The following is a 17816-nucleotide window of genomic DNA, read 5'->3' on the forward strand; positions in this document are numbered from 1 at the left end:
TAGGCCAAAAGAAGGCAGGGTATGGTTGTGTAGTACTATAATGTGTGAATTCCTGTCTTTATTATTTTTCTTACTGTGTCTTTTTACTAATGAGGGTAACAAATCAATTCTAATTATGATTTAAAGTATTACAAAATGAAATGTATAAAGCAAGTAAGGAATATGCACGATAACTTAAATTATCTACTCATCTTTAGTGTCCATGTTTTCAGACTAAATACCGATTGCTTGTACTTGTCTTCACATATCAGTTATTGAACTGTTTTATCTCCACAGTACCACTCCAGCTCTGGATCTGACCTCATTTTTGTTTGGTATTGGACTGCAGGTTCTGCCACCCTCAGGACTGAAATCAGTGCATTAAATCCTTTAATCTGTATCTTGAAGTAAGAAGAACTATATTATATTGAGATTATCTAGACCTTTGTAAATACTCCTATGCTACACTTGTCAGTCAAATCTGATGTGATTGTCATTTAATTTTCTAATTGTTGGCTTGAATTCTGAATAGTGGTCACAACTAAGTACTTTTCAGATCTTTTTTTTTTTTTTTGTAATACATTCATATTTACTACTAATAATTTAATTTGCCAGCACTTCATGCTTTCTGAGTGTAGCATCGCTCCAGTCATTAGAAGCGTATAGGATGAAGCCCCTTCGTGACGGCTGGGAAGTGCTGCAGATGTGACTCATCTGTCACACTGGAGGTCTGTGAAATTATGGTCAGATATAACTATTGCTCAGTAATCAAGGTATAAAATAGTATGGTAAAAAAAAATCGAATTAACAATTGGATCACTGTCAGAGTGAAGCCTGTGAGACTTTCCGAGCATCTAGATGATCTAATGTTGAAAATGGTAGTCGGTCTTGTCTTATTTTACAGGCTAAAGGATTGGGTTAACTTCATCATTAGTTAACCTCGTTATAAAACCATGTTTCCTTCTTTGTTCACTAATGCTCTACATGGAATCCTTTTCAGGACATTTGTGAAGGACAATATGGCTGCAAGGATGCAGTGGAGATTTGATCTACTTGCCCACTCTTGTGAACCTGGTTTCATGGTACTATCCTTGAATTGCAGTTAATTCACAAACATAGCAGTTGATAGGTTGATGGCACAATACTTCTGTTTTTCCTAACTAGTATTGGGACTGGGGTTGGATTGTGAACACCATTACATCTCCTATGAAGTCATCTAAGAATTATGGTATATCACTTGCGTCAAAACTGTAAGTACGCTTTATTTACTCTGGATTTGAAACTGAAATGGTAGATAATAGCCTACTTTTTCTAAACCCCAGATAATTAACACACTTTTGACGTGTTAAAAGTTTGAAGCGTTTTATGTACATCTTTTGATAATGGTATTTGCCCATATTTATTACTGGTAGTTATTTGAGTACGTATACTCATATGCGTAATCATGTCGGTAACATCTAGGACTGCAAATACCTCTTAAGGTATATTATGGCTGGATGTATGTTTATCTCATATCAATAAAAGAGCAATGCTTTTGTACTAAATTGCGCAGTTTGTTTTCTTAATGAAAACAGTGCTTGTCAAGTAATTCAACTACATAAAATATTGAAAAGCTTACCTTTAATTTCTGAATAGTATAGCCTTATCAGAAAAGAATGTTCTGTAAATGGAGTTTATATGAAAATCAGACTTTGTGTTTACATATTCCCCATTGGCTTTTATTTAAGGTATGAAAATGAGATTAAGTAGTCTACGTTTTCCCCCAACCACTTACAGAAATTACAATGTACCATTTATCCATGTATAAAATATAAACCTTAAATACTCTGTGGTGAACTACCACTGAGCCTGCAAACCTGCTATTTTGTAATGTTTTTCCTTAAATTATAGTATATGGCTCATGGAGGGTGTCTGTTATTTCCATTTATCATGAAATGTGGCCCCTTAAGACAAAGTCTTTGGAGTTTTAAACACAATTAACTCCTTAGACAAGATAATTACATCTCCTGTCCAAGGTTTATGAAAGCCCTGCCTTCGAATATATTTAAAAAAATGATGCAAGTAACAATGCTTTAAAGCATCGAAATGTTTAAATAAACACATTAAGAGAACAAACTTTTCAAATAGGAGTGTTTTTATAAGTGTGGTGCTCCAACCTAATACTCTGCAAGAATGTGTCCTCTCAACAGAGAAGGTACCAATTTCCAACCCTAAAAGTACACACATTTGGGTTCTTTATAAAAAAAAAAAAGAAAAGAAAAAAAAAGTGTAATAAAAGGACATCAGAAACCAAACAATGTGTCTTACTTAGCAGTGAGTTTAGAGGGAAGACTGTACTTTACTTTTCAGCAGTAGTACATTGTGTGTCCACTAGAGGATGGCATCTGACAGAGGACCATGAGGGCCATCTAGCAAATAAGCCACTGTTATGTTTGTGCACTATAAAATGGTTTTGACTTGAGAGAGAAATGAAAAATTCAAATTCCATATAATTGAGGGCAAAATACATAAATAGCTCATACCTCATTCTTTTGTATCTTTGGCTCATATCACAGTTAGTACAGTTATGCAGTACATTAAAGGCAAATATTGGTAATGAACATAGCGCTAGATAGTTCAATACAAAAACATGAAAACGAACAATTAAAAAAAAAAAAAAACCCAAGCAGAATTTGTCTAAAGCTAGGTTATATCTACATGCACAATGCCCTAAATCTCTTGGACTCTGTTACTAGCTAAATGGTATCGGAAGGATTTTCACTCCTGGCATGAATAAAGAAGTTTGTTTAGAAAATTCACTTGTTCACTGTCAATGCCTAAAGACATGATTGTAATTTGACACCATGGGCTGAAAAACTTCATGTCTAAAATCTAGACAGGCACTGTGAACCAAATACATGTTCTAATAAGAACAGCATATCTTTGATGGATAAGAATAATTCAAATTACTCTCTGTGGTCATGCCTCAGTTTAGGTTCCTCGGTATTGCTGATAATACTTCACCTTATTTTTGTGGGAAGAACATCAATAATGAACTGATCCACTTTGCTGGCTGCGTCTGAGGAAAGGCTCTTAATTCAAACCTGCAAACAAAGTGCATAGAGATCAACGGGCATTTGGTAAAGTGCATGGTTATGTTTGTAAAACACATTTTAAACATTTATATTTTAGTAATCTATTTTGCACCCTTTGCTCTAGAAATACTGTAATACAGAAGGAAGCACTTTTTTTAGAGAGAGGTCCAGACTGAACTGAACAACTACATGTTGGCAAGATACATAATTAAATCAAACATAACATTAAAATAAAACACTGACATGTTTAAGGCTTTTCTTATTTTTTCCCATGAGGCCAGATAATGTGCCTTAAATGACATGTAGGTCATTCAAAAATAGGGAAAGTTTCTATTCAGTGTAACAAAATCAGTTTGGCTTTATTGGAAGTTACAGAGCAAACATTGTCCTCTATTCTCTGGAACTAAAACCAGCATCCAGGATGGTGTAGCTGAGCACTGAGATTGTGGTGGTCGGAATCTCTTTTCGATCGCTCCAGTGAACATTCTTCCCTCAAAAGGCAAGCATCCCCAGTGCTGAGGTCAGTCAGGCTGACTCTTGGTGGATGAAACTCGAGAAAAGAGATGCGTTGGTGGGATGCAGTTTCCCTACACCACCCCATTTCTCTGAGGTCCTGGAAAGGAGTAGCCATTACTCCACATGAGTTCTTTATTGAGCAGCTCCTGCCGTTTCTTTCTGGCCTTCCAGCGTTGGGCTAGAGGCTCCAGGAAGAGAGAGATGGATGACAGCAGGTAACACACGCCAGCCAGGTAGAAGGAGCCATCATAAGTTTGAGTGTAGTCATACAGAAAACCTAAAGGATGCAGTAGGAGTCAATTATTTGCTTGTCTCAGGAAAACTTTTCAGAAAATGTCCTTAGCTGATTTACATTAAATAACTTTGTTTACCTTATAAATACATTTATAAAGCTGCTATATTTTTTACCATGCCGCAACACTTTAAATTCCTATAAGATGTAACATGGAAAAAAACTTCACTTGCACATTGTCTTTACAAAAGACGACCGGCCAAACAACTGAGAGCCGACACTGAAAACATTGCATCACAGAATATCATTTGTTTTGATAGTTGCTCATACTTTAGCAGTATCACTGAAGCAGAGATAAGCTGAAGCATGTTTTTGGTTTCTATGGAGCAAAGTTTATCATGCGTCATGGCGAGCTCCATCCATGACTAGTGGAGCCAGTAAATACAGCACAGAGTTCAATGCAAAAAGGCCCATGTGGGGGTTAACTAATCACATTTTGCTTCTTCATCTGGGGATCTAGTTTTAAGGGGATTCCTGACAAGATGGTTTGGGTTAGTGTGACCATGTGCAACTGCACACCCTTTTCCCTTATCCACCACCCCCCTCCCACCCCAGCCCAAAGGCAGCCTGCATACCCTAATAGGGCTCACATGCCCCCTCCCAAACAGGGCCTCATAGAAGTGCTGGGGAGCCTATTGCATTTCCAGGAATTTCAGCCTTGTCAGTGAAATGCTTCCACATACTTCCCCCAACATTTTTAATATTATCCACTCATATTTTCATGTGGTCAAAATGACAATAGAATTGCTGTTGATCTTATATAAACGCAACACTAAATTTAAAATGACTATGTACTCACTTAAGCTGAGATCTATAGAAAATAAGTTAATGTGTTGCTAAATATAGAGGTGACATGATTCTTCACCCCCCGGACCCGAAGGAGTGTCAAAAGTACATGTATATTTTCGTGGAAGATTCACCACTGAAGAAAGATGACACTGCTCACACACACTGCACATCTGTGTCCATACCAATTACACGCTCACAGAGTAGGTCAGCTGAAGTGAGTTCACAGAGTACACCAAAGTGGCACAAAGTTTATCCATTCCTGCAAAGTGCCTCAACCAGTGGACTACACATTGTCATTTACCTTTCTCTGGAAAAAAAAAGAAGCATACCTGCCAGAGGGGGACCTGTTAGACATCCAAGCCCCACAAAGAACATGGAAAATCCCATAGAGTTGTTCAGCTTTGCAGGCCCAACCAAGTCAACCTGGAAACGGCGAACATGATGATAACTAGTGCATAATATAGTTAGTAGCATAATGTTCATACCTTAATGAGTAAAAGCCAGCAATATTGTTGTAGAATAAACAATCTGCTTTTGCCCTTGGTAAAGTGTTCCATTCAACACCATGTTTGCAGAACTAGACTAACAGTCTGTTGGAGGTTATTTTGAATGTTCATTTTGGAGTGTTTGCAGCACTATCACGATAACAGCCTTCCACCAATGTCGTCAAGGGAGGAGCACAATGAAAACAATATATCCAGACCTTCAGCATGATAGTCAAAGACATATGCTTCAGGTTCCTGATGCTTGTACCTGCCCAGTGTCAAACTTAATTCCTCCATTTCTCATTCTGACAGGTGAAGTCATGGCTGTCAGCAGAAATCATTGCTTTTCCAATAAAGCAAAACTCGAGTTCTTTACCTTTCTCAACAATGTAATGATACACTGTGGTTCTCATCTTCTATCTAACATTTAAGAAATAGGGCACCTGTATTTTAAAGACAACGGAATTACAAAATAAAACAGCATGATAATATCCAACAACAGGTGCACTGGCATTTTCCTGAAACTTGCATAACATCAGACCCTGTCCTTGGAGTACCTAGACTGTGGGAATTGGTTTGCAGTGGTTGTAAAACCACTTGAAAGGCTGGATGCCACCTAGCCAGAGTGAGCAAACTGCAGCCAACCCCTACTGCAGGTGCCCCAAGCGCTGATATCAGATAGCCCTCTCAGTTAACACTTTTAAACCCTGGATCCAGCACACAGCGCAGCAGGTTTCTGCAGCTGAACACTACACTTCAACCTGAACCAAACAGTAATGGCACACAAAGCAGTATTCAAAAGCCAAGCACCTGATGATGTTGCATGTTTTTACTTAACATTATCTTCATCAAATTTGGGGTGTGGGGGGGATTGCATTTCCCAGGGGGATCCACGGTGATCCATTCTACATTCTACATTTGGATAATCACGTTATTGCATCCTTACAGCAGAAATGGTTTTATCTCTATGTGTGCTCCTCAAGCTTACCAGGACAGGCAGCAGCAGGGCCATGTAGCCTCCACAGAAGATAGCAAAAAAGACGGCGTAGACCATAAGCAGGATGTAGGAGGTGGCGAGGGGAGAGAGTAGGTTCACTATACCACACAGGATCAGGTAGGCCTTGTGGTAGTGGTACTTATGCACCAGGTTCCGGTCTGCCACCCAACCTGAGGCCAGCTGAGCCACGGTTTCTGTTATGCCTGTGTGAGAGGAGTGGGTCAAGAGTCACACACTGACATTCCCTGTATCAATGCGAAGGACCTTCTAATCAGTAGATTGAAGGATTTCTATTGGTGTGCCTCTGAAGTTAACTGCTCCAAATGGAATCAATCATTTATGCTCAGTGAACAGTGACATCCCTCTAAGGGTGACAGAGTGCCACTTACACACAGTAAGTCCAGTACCAAGATCCTGTCGAAGGCTAAAGGCCTGACATCTGCATGGGCTCAACCTTGGATCACTAGTTCCTTGATCCTATAGCCCATCAACCAGTCAGGCACCTTGTCGCAGAGAAAGCAGGCATCAGTCTTCAGAGAGCCTCAAAGCCCATTGTTCCAGACAGGAATGGGCTTTACATGGGCATGTGAGGATGCCTTTAGATGTATTATTATTATAGTTGAGCCATGGAGGTTTATGTCTTAATGAGCAAGGAGGAATCATGGAAGGAATAATGAGTTTAACCTCCAGCAGCTTCTTATCAGAACTGCTTCGTGTTTTTTTTGTGTGTGAGAGGCTGGGGGTGACTGCATATGCAGTAAATCTCTGCAAGTTCAGTGACCCGTTCATAGTGGCATATTGATTCACACAGGAAAGGCTTGAGGCAGCACAATCACAGTGATCGATTAAAAAAAAATGGTAAAAACATTTCTGGATCAATATCACCCATCAGTTGCAACTGCACAGAGATGTCCTTTTAGTATCTTTTTAGGATATGTAGCAGTTTGTTAGGTTAAAAATTGCATTATAAAATGCTAAATAAGACAGAAAGGAGAAATGCCTGCAATAGCTTTAAGTTCAAAATCAGGTGCAGAAGGTGAAGATGAACTTCTTAAACCTGACTGCAGTAATAAATGGAAGGTATTCAGAATGTGGTATGGAGACCTGCCAAATGCTCAGATCATACATCATATACAGACGTGCACATGAGTACTGAAGAGGCAAGTCAATGAGGTCACAAAATGTAGAGCGCAGTGGCAGTATTATAGCACACCCTCTGGACTTCTTAGCAGTGGACAGACATGAAGCCAAACAGCTGGTCAATGTTTACGTGTCCTTGGCACGCTTCCAGAGGCAGTCTCCTGGCGTGTCCCAACTTGAGCCCAGAGACATTTGGCAAGTTGTTTGTGTGTTTAAATCGCAGCAGGTCTAGTGAGACCCGCAGCTGTCTTTGTCGTGCACCATTCATTGAGACTTCAATAGCAGACCACAAAAATGGGACCCTCTTTCTACCCTGCACCATCCTGCTATCCAACCCTGCAAGCCCTGTAGCGTAAAGGAGTCTCAGTTCAGCAATCAGGCATGTGACAGGTATTTGCACTTTTATGAAGTTCCAGGAATGGCAGCAAAAAGTGCCGGCTGAATGCAAAGTCCCCAGTACATCGAGGAGAGACAATGAGCTAACAGTTGGGCCGTAGCAGGGCCTGAAAGCGTGGCCAATTTCCCGGCCTACTCATTAAAGACATAAACGTGCTTGGCTCCTCTCGCCTCGTTCTATTGTGCGCTGTTGCCGCCTCAGTGCACCTCAGCATAATGCCGGCCACTTTAGGACCAGGCGCAGAACTTGGAAGTCCTGCTGTCGCCACGGCAGCCACTTGGGCTGTTGCTTAGCGACTCCCCCTGGCTCAATGACAGCAAGCAACCAGCCATGAAGAACTGCTTTTAGTCGCCCGGGTCGTCTCACCCGGGTCACTCGTTCTGGCTACTTTGTTGAACAGAGCTCTAGCCGAGGTGGGAGGCAGGAGAGGGTAGCATTGACTGCTTTTCTGCAACAACTCATCACATGCCATCTATACAACACTGCTTACTTTTAATTGCACAGAACAGCAGGTTAAATGCTAATGTTGTGTTTACTGCTTAGGGTGTTTTATACCCTTTCCCGAATTTTGTTGTTTGAACCTCACATGGCGCGTTATGTGCCGTCCACTTCGCATATTTATGACTTTATTTCTGCCAGCCTTTTTGAAAGGCAAAAGCTGTGAAGCTTGTGTTCTAGGTACTGAACCTCATAAGTTTACTAGGATATGGCATTTGTTTGGCAAAATGTTATAAAATTTTAAAATGTCAACAATATATAATGGCATTAGATGTACAAAACCAAATTTGTGTGGCTAATAAAGCAAAAATAACTACAAACATAATTTAAATGATCACGTTTTAAATGTAACCATTAACAGCAAATTTATTTTACCTTACATATGGTTATAGTTATACACATTGAGAGGAAAAGATAATTTTTTTGCATGGTGAAGCCTCATCAATAGGATACTTCTGAACTCAACAGCCCTGGCCACTGGGGTAAAGTTCATCTTTTATGTAAGAACATTCATTACATAAGCCTACAGATTTTGAGCAGCTCACAAATAACTCATAAGCAGAAGCTGACAGAATATTTTGCATCTACTTTTAAAGCTTTGTCCTTTGTGGTTCATGTCACTGTATAGTGATCTGAATATACCATGCCTTGTACTCCTTGTCTCATCCTAGAACTTAAAAGACAAGCACACACAAGCCCAATGATCAGTGCTGGCCCTTCCAGTTTCCACTTTAACTGCTGCTGCATACTTTATTTTGCATTCTCACAGCATTTCATAAAACTGTGAAGTGATATTTGGGTCTCACTGACTTCGACTTGTAGTATGATGTCTAGCTGTACACAAGTACAGGGATTGTAAAGAGGGGCCACAAGAGTTTAAAGTTATTCTACCTCTTGAATGGTCATTTTTAAAAAGCATGCTGTGGACTTACCCGGAAACTTGTTTAAACAAAACATCTATCTAACTATAAAGCAGTCTCATTGAACATTCATGCAGTGCAAAAATGTAAAACAACACCCTAAAGTTATAGGCACAGTCATATATATGATAGATTTCCAATTTCCTGAGACTCACCTGCCACAGATATGATGAAGGATGCATCCATGGGATCAATACCCAAATTCCTGGCTCTTGCTGATAGGTGGAAGTATGGTATGAAGTAGGCTAGCTGACTGAAGACCAATGACCAGGTATAGATACAAAAGAAAGGATTCTTCAGGAGCGAGAAGTCCAAGACTTTGGCTTTTTGTGGCAGGGCCTTTTCATGTATCGATGAATCTACAGCTGAACTGCTATTCCATTCTGGGGAAACCTTTACTGTGCCATTGTCCATCCCATTTACACCATTCTGTAGTGGGTTAGTTACTTCTGCAGCTCGGACGTTCCTATGCCCAAGGGATGGGTTCTCTATTAACAGTGTATCCCCATGAAAAGAAGGAGAGGAGTCTGTTTTGGTGATGCCACTAGAAATGGCCATAGTCCCAGTTACTCCATTCTGAAGAGGCTCCTTCTCTGTTCTCCTCCACGATCTGATTAGGCGTTTGCGGAGGCTGGATGAGGATGGGGAAGAGATGTCAGCAGGTTGCAAATGGATGGGCCGAAGCAGCATTCCAGAGGCCACCAGGTTCAGCATCAGACCTCCTAAAATCAGCAGAGCTCCTGGACAAGGATATGGAGTTCAATAGCATTAATGAACATTTTTCTAGTGCAGGAAGTTTCCCCTATTAAGAAATAAAGTTTATGGAATTTTATGGAATGCTCTCTCCAGTTATGTGGCACATGACATAATGAAAAACTTCCATCCAGATAAATCTCACATACCTTGCCATGCATACTGGTCCAGGAGGAGCTGGGTAAAGGGGGCAAGGGCAAATGTCAAACCCATTCCAGAGCGGCCAATAGAGTATGCTGTTGCTAACCTCTTACGGAAATAAGTGGCAGTTACAACTGATGTAGCTTGGTACAGGAGGGCAAAGCCAAGACCTAGGAGGAGGTATCCAAAATACCAGAGGAATATATCAGATAATTTTGCCATTTTACAAGAAAGATATGTTTTTGAAACATAACACCTCTAAATGAGCATTTATTACATTAATTAATTCATTCATTCATGTATTCATTCATTTATTAATCTTCTAAATCCGCTTAATCCAATTCAGGGTCCCACAGGGCCGAGGCATATCCTGGCAGCACAGGACATAAGGTGGGAACCAACCTAGGACAGGGTGCCAATCTATCACAGTGCATACACACACACACACACACACACACACATACACACACACAACTATCAATAATTACCACTATATAGTATATTTTCATCTGTAAATACAGTTTCAAGTCCACCTGCTATTCACCAAGCTTTAATAGTGCAGAAGTCAGTATAAATGGTCCTCCATTTCTTTGCAGGTGGGTATAGGTGGTGGCACATGCAATACTCACCTACCACCAGTCCCATGGTGATGTACAGGTAGATCACACTGGTAGCAAAGATACTGGTGAGAAAGCCAGCACTGACCAGCGCAGCTCCCATGATGGAGGTGACCCTGTTCCCCAGCTTGGCGCAGGCCATGGAAGCCAGAGGACCTAATCATATAGACAGCACAGTTTTAGGTGGCTGAGTCCCTTGGGAATCTGTAACCAGGGCTCTTCCGAGTGTAGAAATAAAAACATTGTACAAGTTAAAGATCCAGTTTGCTAGCAACTCAGTCTCTGTTCTACTCTTTAAGCCACTTTAAGGATACAGCTTTAACCTTAATTCCATGGCACAATTTCTGTCTGTGCTTTGTAAGACTTCAATGCCCTTGTGTTTCTTTGTCTGTTTACCTAGCATTTGGTCAGCAAGTGAGAAACAGGGTGGATTGTTTTGACCTTGGGTAAGGGACAGTGGCTCTGAGGACAACAGGCCTACCTCCTGAGAGCCTGAGGCTGGACATGATGGAGCCTATCCAGCTGATGCTCTCAGATGAGCCGCCAAATTCGTCCTGCAATGCCACGAAGAAGATCCCGAAACTCTTCAAGGTTCCCATTACAAGCACATTCACCTATTACACAGCAAACAGCGCAAATCCAAACATCATTAACTGTTGGTGTTAGTCTTAATACAGTACCAATTCAGAAAAGTTCCAATTGGAGACAGTTAGAAGACAGTGCTATAAATACACTATACATTGAAGGAATACTCCTGTATTTGTACTGCTGAAGCCATACCAGAAAGCAGTGCAGAACCACCATCCAGCCCCATCCTCCATCCGGTGGGTTCACATAACATGTATCCTTCTCCTCTATCTTGGCAGGTTTAACCTTCTGTTCATACAGGGTACATTTGGCTGCTTTGTCTTCACTGAAAAGACAGTGATAATGGAGTCAAGGAATTAATACATACAGTAATCTTTATCACCTCATATTTGATCTCATTTAGCGGTTCACTGGATTTAGTAAACACAGCTAGCTTTAGCATTTTTTAGCCTTATCAGTTGACTGATGTACATATATTAGCTACAGTAAGAGGGTGGAGAGGGTGGAATACAAATAAAAATGCTTTCAAGGTGCAAGTTGTAAAAATTTATTTTTGTAGGATCACCATGAAATAATGAAAAGGTTCAGAAAGAAATCAATCTCTGCCATTAAATGGCAATGTCTTTGTTAGAGCCACAAAAATACTTTGAGATAAATAAACTAATGAAATGCCTGATCAAGTAAGGTTAAAAATCCACTCCTAGTGATTCACTGTGTAGATTTCTATGTGTTTTTTTCCCCATCTACAGTCCTTGTAAATCTTTAACTATTTTCCTTCTCAGACAGAAGGAAAATCACTGTATTTTTGATGACTGTTTTATACATTTTTCTGTTAGTCTGATATTCAAAATGGAAACCTTCTGAATCTGAAATAAAAATATACTTTAACAATAATTAAGGAAAAACATCATGGGTCTGTTCATTAGGCTGTTACGTTTGTTCTAAACAAGTTCATAGCCATAAACTGTTTGCAATACAGGTCCGGTTGTACAGAAATGATAAACTTCCTATAAAATATAGCTATAGAAATATACACTTAACACCATATACACTAAAAAGATGTACTAATTACATTTCTTCAGTATTGTGAAATGAAAATCATAACTGTCCTGAAACTGACTTATAAAAAGAGCTGGTAAATGCCAATACAAAATGTGCCAAAAGATTGCCTAAACAAGGCAACCAAGACAGTACAATCTCCAGAACTTCAATCTTTCAAGATGAGAAAAAACTTGTTTTTTTATGTTTTGTTCGAACCACCATTGAGCACTGAGCTGACAAAGATGTTAGATGCCCAAACGGTGTTTAAAAGCATTGCTTAAAATTTACTGTTTAAAAATGAATCTACAGTATAAATGAAAATTGGGTTACAAGGTTATTTGGGTCAAAGTGACAATATTTAGCACTGAGTAAGTACTTGAACGCAGGGCCCAGTTTAAAAATACTCTGGTTACAATGAACAAATTGCTTGGCATATTCCCAATTATTATGCAGGTATCTGTGTTATATACCAGAAACATCTAATCGAGCAACTTCCAAGTTCACTGTTCATGCCTGCGTAATATGCAAACAAAGTGAAAACTCTATAGGTCGCCATGGTAGTAGGTGTTTTCCCAAAAGCCAAAATGTAGGTGGGTTGAAAATGAAGTGTGTCAAAGTAAAGCAGTATATAGCAGTGTCTCTAACTGCTTTTGACAGGCTGTAAACTCTAGGCTTGACATAATCAGTTCCTTACTTTAACTGGAAAGTAGGTCAGAACCTGCCTGTCACCTTCAAAACAGCTACAATGTATAATCTAAAAGCAACAGTTGATTTAGAAGTTGATTTATATACAGAAGCAGTGCTTCTTTCAGTGATTTGATGGAATGTGATTCAAAAACATATCATACCATATCAGCATACTCTGAAACCTAAAGAAATACACTCAGAGATAAGACAGGAACCCTTATAACATTATTTGACTCAGAATGCTAAAGAATGCCTCCTCATAATGTTGAGAGTTACTGACTGCTAATTCAGGCAGAAGCAAACATGTTGAGAGGCCTAGTCCAAAACAGACAGAAACTGCTTAGAGGAATAGCAAACAATGAATTGCGCCTGTGTGTTCCATTTCTATACATGTGCTTGTCACAGACTCCCATGGAGTTTGGACTCCCCTGCATGTGCTTATGTATCTGGGTGTTGGTGGGGAGTATTATCTTAGAGTTCTTCCACAAACTCCATGACAACACATCATCTTTCATTGGTGTGTCTACTTCATTACCCAGATTAACTGGAATCAGTTGAAGTTCACAAAATTAATAGGCAAAAAAATTATTTTGTGGAAGAATTTGGGTAATAATTTATATGAAATGTGTTAACATCCTTCATAACATCCCATCTTACTTAAATACTTTAAAGTACATCTATATATGTTTAACTTGCCTTTTATGTAGTATTCAAGTTTTACATGATCGTGATATTGACTAATATGCTAGTTTGTCCAGAAATTTCACCCCTCAACATATGAAGAACACAGTCTTTACTTATTAGCTCTTGCTTAATAGGCAGTCTCCTGCATGTTTGGCATTTTTGGGATTAGATTTTAAGATACAGGGCCATGCTAGAAAATCTATTAATCCATAAAGTCAGGTCAGCCTCCCGTGGTCCGTAAAACCTTAAATAGCTTTAGAGGCTAAACTAGCTAACAGCAACATCAAACAGTTGTGCATGCACATGGTGGCATGACAGAACCATGCGCTTGACAATGAGGGGAAAATGAATCAAAATAGTGAAGCACAGAAAATAGAGAAAGTTCTCTTAGTGATGATAGGCTCAGTGCCATGGAACCCCCCATACAGATGAATATTACAATATCTTATAGTATCCATTTAACAAGTAAATTATTTAGCAATTAAAAACATCTCAACAAAAATCACCTTTGTGAACACACCATGCAGCACTAAAAGAGCAATATTTGCAGCCTTACCTGTTGTGCTCTTTGGGTAGCATATTTGAAGCAATGTAGGGGAAATGCAGAGACTTAGCACACTAATTTCTTAGTGCCATCTCCTGGACTTAGTTTGAAAGCCTTGGTCTTGTTTTACCTGTCATGCCTAGAAGCACAGGCACAAAATGATCATCCTGTCCTCTGAAGGCATACAAATGAAGTGCTGATTATGATGTTAAGGACAGAACAACATCATTTCTGCAGCTGATGCTCTGTTTGGCGTCTGACTAAAGGTCTTGTACACCCTATATGTGTCAAATCGAACTTTCACATCATCACCCTCTGGACATGCTTGTTTCAGCAACAACAAAGATCTATGTAGGAAAGGCAATGGTATGTAGGAGGCAGTGGTAGCTCAGTGGTTAAGTTACTTGACTTGTAATCAGATGGTTGCTGGTTTAAGCCCCACCACTGCTGAGTTGCCAATGTTGGGCCTGTGAGCAAGGACCTTAACCCTTAATTGCTCAAGTTGTACTCAGTCAAAATTGTAAGTTGCTTTGGATAAAAGTGTCAGCTAAATGCTATAAATATAAAGGCCTCTGTATACACACACTGATTGTGACAGATTTCTTCTAAGGGGGTCAGTGTCCATAGGGTGATAGGTACACATACTGAATGAACAATTTCATGTGCAGTCTGGGTATTTGCTAACTGTTCATGGTCAGACAAGGAACAAACTGCCTCTAAGGTCTGTAATAAGTCTAAAGTGATTTGAAATCCATCTTTTGTCCTTCAAAGAAGGCAAAAGGGGAAGAAGTACAGAAGATCAGCTTACCTATTTTTATGCCATCCAATTGCTTCACAATTCTTTTAGCTAGCATTACATTAAAAATGACACTTTTAGTTTACCTGTTTAGTTTGCTTTTATCCAAATGTACAATTTCCCAAATTAGTACACACCATAAACTGTTTATTTTCTATTGTAATATTTCCTAAATGAATCCCAATGCTGCTGTTATTCTGATAGAATTGCTCTAGCGTGCTCCTCTCTAGAAAGTGCAGGTAATTTAGCTGTGATCTCAGCGCTGCAATGAAATGCAGCCTGTCTGCCCATGCTGCAGTGAACCCAGGATTTTCCAGGGGGGAGGGAGGGGGAGGAGGAGAATCCAGTTTAACTGGGAGGAGGTGGAGCAGGAGGCTGTGTTACATTATGGGGGGAAGCGCCCTGTGCTTATCATTCCCTCACCACACAGATGGCATGTGTATGTTGCTGGAGTGCACATGGAAAAGTGCAAAGGTTTGCACTCTGACTTGTGCTCATTCCATTTCAAACTTCCACATCAAATAGATCATTTTGACATGCCATGCTATAGTATGACATCAGTTATCACTCCCTGGGCACTCTGTACAGACAAAACATGGTAACTTTGGAATAAAGGAGTGAAAGCCTCTCTCACTAAAAAGACTGGGACATCATTGTCTTAATATATTCATGTGGTATAAAGAACTATATATTTACTCTAGAGCCATACATATGAATCCACATTTGTATGATGTTTTGCTATTTGCACTACTTTTTTAGTTAAAGGAGCAGACTGGATAACTATTTTAAGATTTAAAAATGCATAAACTATTCACAAGCCTAGACCTCTTTACTGAAGCACTGTAGTGCTGTATTATAATTTCAAAGCAGACTACCCAATAGGACATTGTTTAATGCATTCCCCTGCTATTCCCGTGCTGTTATTCTTAAATGTTGTTCACAGCGGCATAGCGCAGCACATTCATACGCATGGTGTGAGAGGTCATAGGCAGCCTACATGGAAGTGCTGAGGGGAGTAATGGAGTTAAGTTTAAACAAATAATTAAAAAGGCGAAATAGAAAAAACAAAAAAACCCACCCTCGTCAAATCTTATCACAACATTAGCAAAGTGAGTAATTTAGCGAATAGAAAGTAGTATTTTATTTTACTTTCATCTTATCATATCTTGTAGGTTAAATATACAGAATAATTGATTCTTTAATACCCCCCCCCCCCCCCCCAACAACCACATTCACATACCCTATGTTAGCATACAGGCTTTATAATACTTGGAGAATTAACTACCTTTTTATTTGCTTGGAGAATGAGTTACCCGTTTATTTTCTCCGTACTCTTGTACTCTTGTATAAGCATTGCCACTCTCTAGATGGATAAAACAAGCCTAACATAGGTGACTAGGTCCACGAATAAAGAAAAGTTAATAAACAACATGTAAGACGGAATAAAAGAAGTAGAATATTACCTTAGTGTGCAAAATAGCATCAGTGACTCGATGCAGTTACTTGTAAAGGATGTAGCATCTGAGAGTCCTCATCTCTTGGGTATCTACTGTTGCGCTTTGCGCTCCATCCAGAGACCCCTTCAGAACATTTATTACTAAAAAGTGATATGCCTTACGAATATCATGCATGACCATGGCTGATGTTCTGGCTGCAGACGTCGTTTTTCCCCACGGTTTGTCTTCCAGTTCTTTGAGGTTACCGTCGGATTTACTGCGCTATATAGATCCGACGCTCACTGCGCTGGCTCTGACTGTGGCAACAGAACCCTAGGGAATTTCATAATCACGTGATTGTAACTGGCTTGAGGTGAAACCCATTGCGGAGGCCAGGGCTTCAGTAACTTAGCTATGTGAAGAAGCTTAAGGTTGTCGCCCGTGTAGGAAGCATATGTCCACAGTGAAGGCTCAGGTTAAGCGAAGAAAGAGGCGAGGAAGAGGACAGGATAAGGGTCAGTGATTATCGTGGAACCCAGCTGAGTCCAGGGAAATACCGATGCATCTAGGAGTATGTGTGCCTAATTGCTCCCTAAATCAAGACACGAGATTTATGATCATACTCAAGTGAATGTAAAAAAGAGTTACGTTTGAAATTAAAAAAAAATAAATAAATCTTATTTGCTGGCAAATCGTGACAGTTTTTCTTTTTACCTCCCACAGCATGTAACTGGAAAACAAATCACAACTTTACTCAATTAAACCAGTCATGCAAGAACAAAATTTAATTCCTAAAGTACTACTCAAGTACAGTTATGCTCCATTCAGTGTAATAACACACGACACTCCACCACTCCCTTTTACTCCATTTTTGAGCAATAGCAAATGTGTGTGGAGATAAGGAACATCAACCTGAACCAAGCATTTCTTTTTACCATGTGTGGTCTAAGGGTCCTATTACCTATGCATTAGCTAATAAACATATTTTTGGGCCATTATCTGCATTAACATTTGACAAGCTTTTTAGTTTTAAATGAATTATAACTTTACATACTTTACAGGAAAGAAATCCAAAATTCCAGCAAACAGGAAAGTGATATCATATTTCAAATTCCATTGTTTGAAAGAATTAAATATCTCCAGTCCAGTTTATAGATATCCAGAGCTTGTCCTCCACTGCTCTCTATGTGCAGGCAAAACAAATGAAGCACCAACTTCGAGTGAAGAGGACATCCACATTTTAGTTAAACCATCACCACCACCATCACCAATTCCAAAAAGAACAACTCCAAACAAAGTAAACGATTGCAAAGCCAAGTTTAGGTGTAATTATGTGACTCAGTTAAATACTTATATTATGCACAGCTGAAACCATAAACACACTCAGTGGTGATAAAATGTGACATCTATAATGGTTTTACTATACATGTCAGTACACTTCC

At 39.6% G+C, this 17816-nt stretch overlaps 1 protein-coding gene across 6 annotated transcripts; it reads right to left on the bottom strand.

The window, feature by feature from the left end:
- Positions 1-1577: 1577 nt before the first annotated feature.
- On the bottom strand, positions 1578-16677 carry slc16a4 (solute carrier family 16 member 4). Of its 6 annotated transcripts, XM_027003837.3 has the most exons (12): positions 16402-16677; positions 16224-16301; positions 14155-14281; positions 11379-11511; positions 11080-11212; positions 10611-10754; positions 10384-10401; positions 9990-10151; positions 9243-9827; positions 6124-6335; positions 4980-5073; positions 1645-3846 (listed from the first exon to the last, which is right to left on the bottom strand). In XM_027003837.3, exons 3-12 carry the CDS (start codon positions 14175-14177, stop codon positions 3641-3643), a joined length of 1710 nt encoding a protein of 569 aa, XP_026859638.1. In that variant the 5' UTR covers positions 14178-14281; positions 16224-16301; positions 16402-16677; the 3' UTR covers positions 1645-3640. The 6 variants fall into 6 exon arrangements, with proteins under 6 accessions (XP_026859640.1, XP_026859638.1, XP_026859637.1 ...); XM_027003836.3 differs by lacking the exon at positions 16224-16301; XM_027003838.3 differs by lacking the exons at positions 16224-16301; positions 16402-16677 and adding an exon at positions 14951-15147.
- Positions 16678-17816: the final 1139 nt, after the last annotated feature.

This window comes from Electrophorus electricus, chromosome 25, assembly GCF_041902795.1.
Source record: "Electrophorus electricus isolate QZ-2024a chromosome 25, ASM4190279v1, whole genome shotgun sequence".
NCBI classification, from domain to species: Eukaryota; Metazoa; Chordata; class Actinopteri; order Gymnotiformes; family Gymnotidae; genus Electrophorus; species Electrophorus electricus.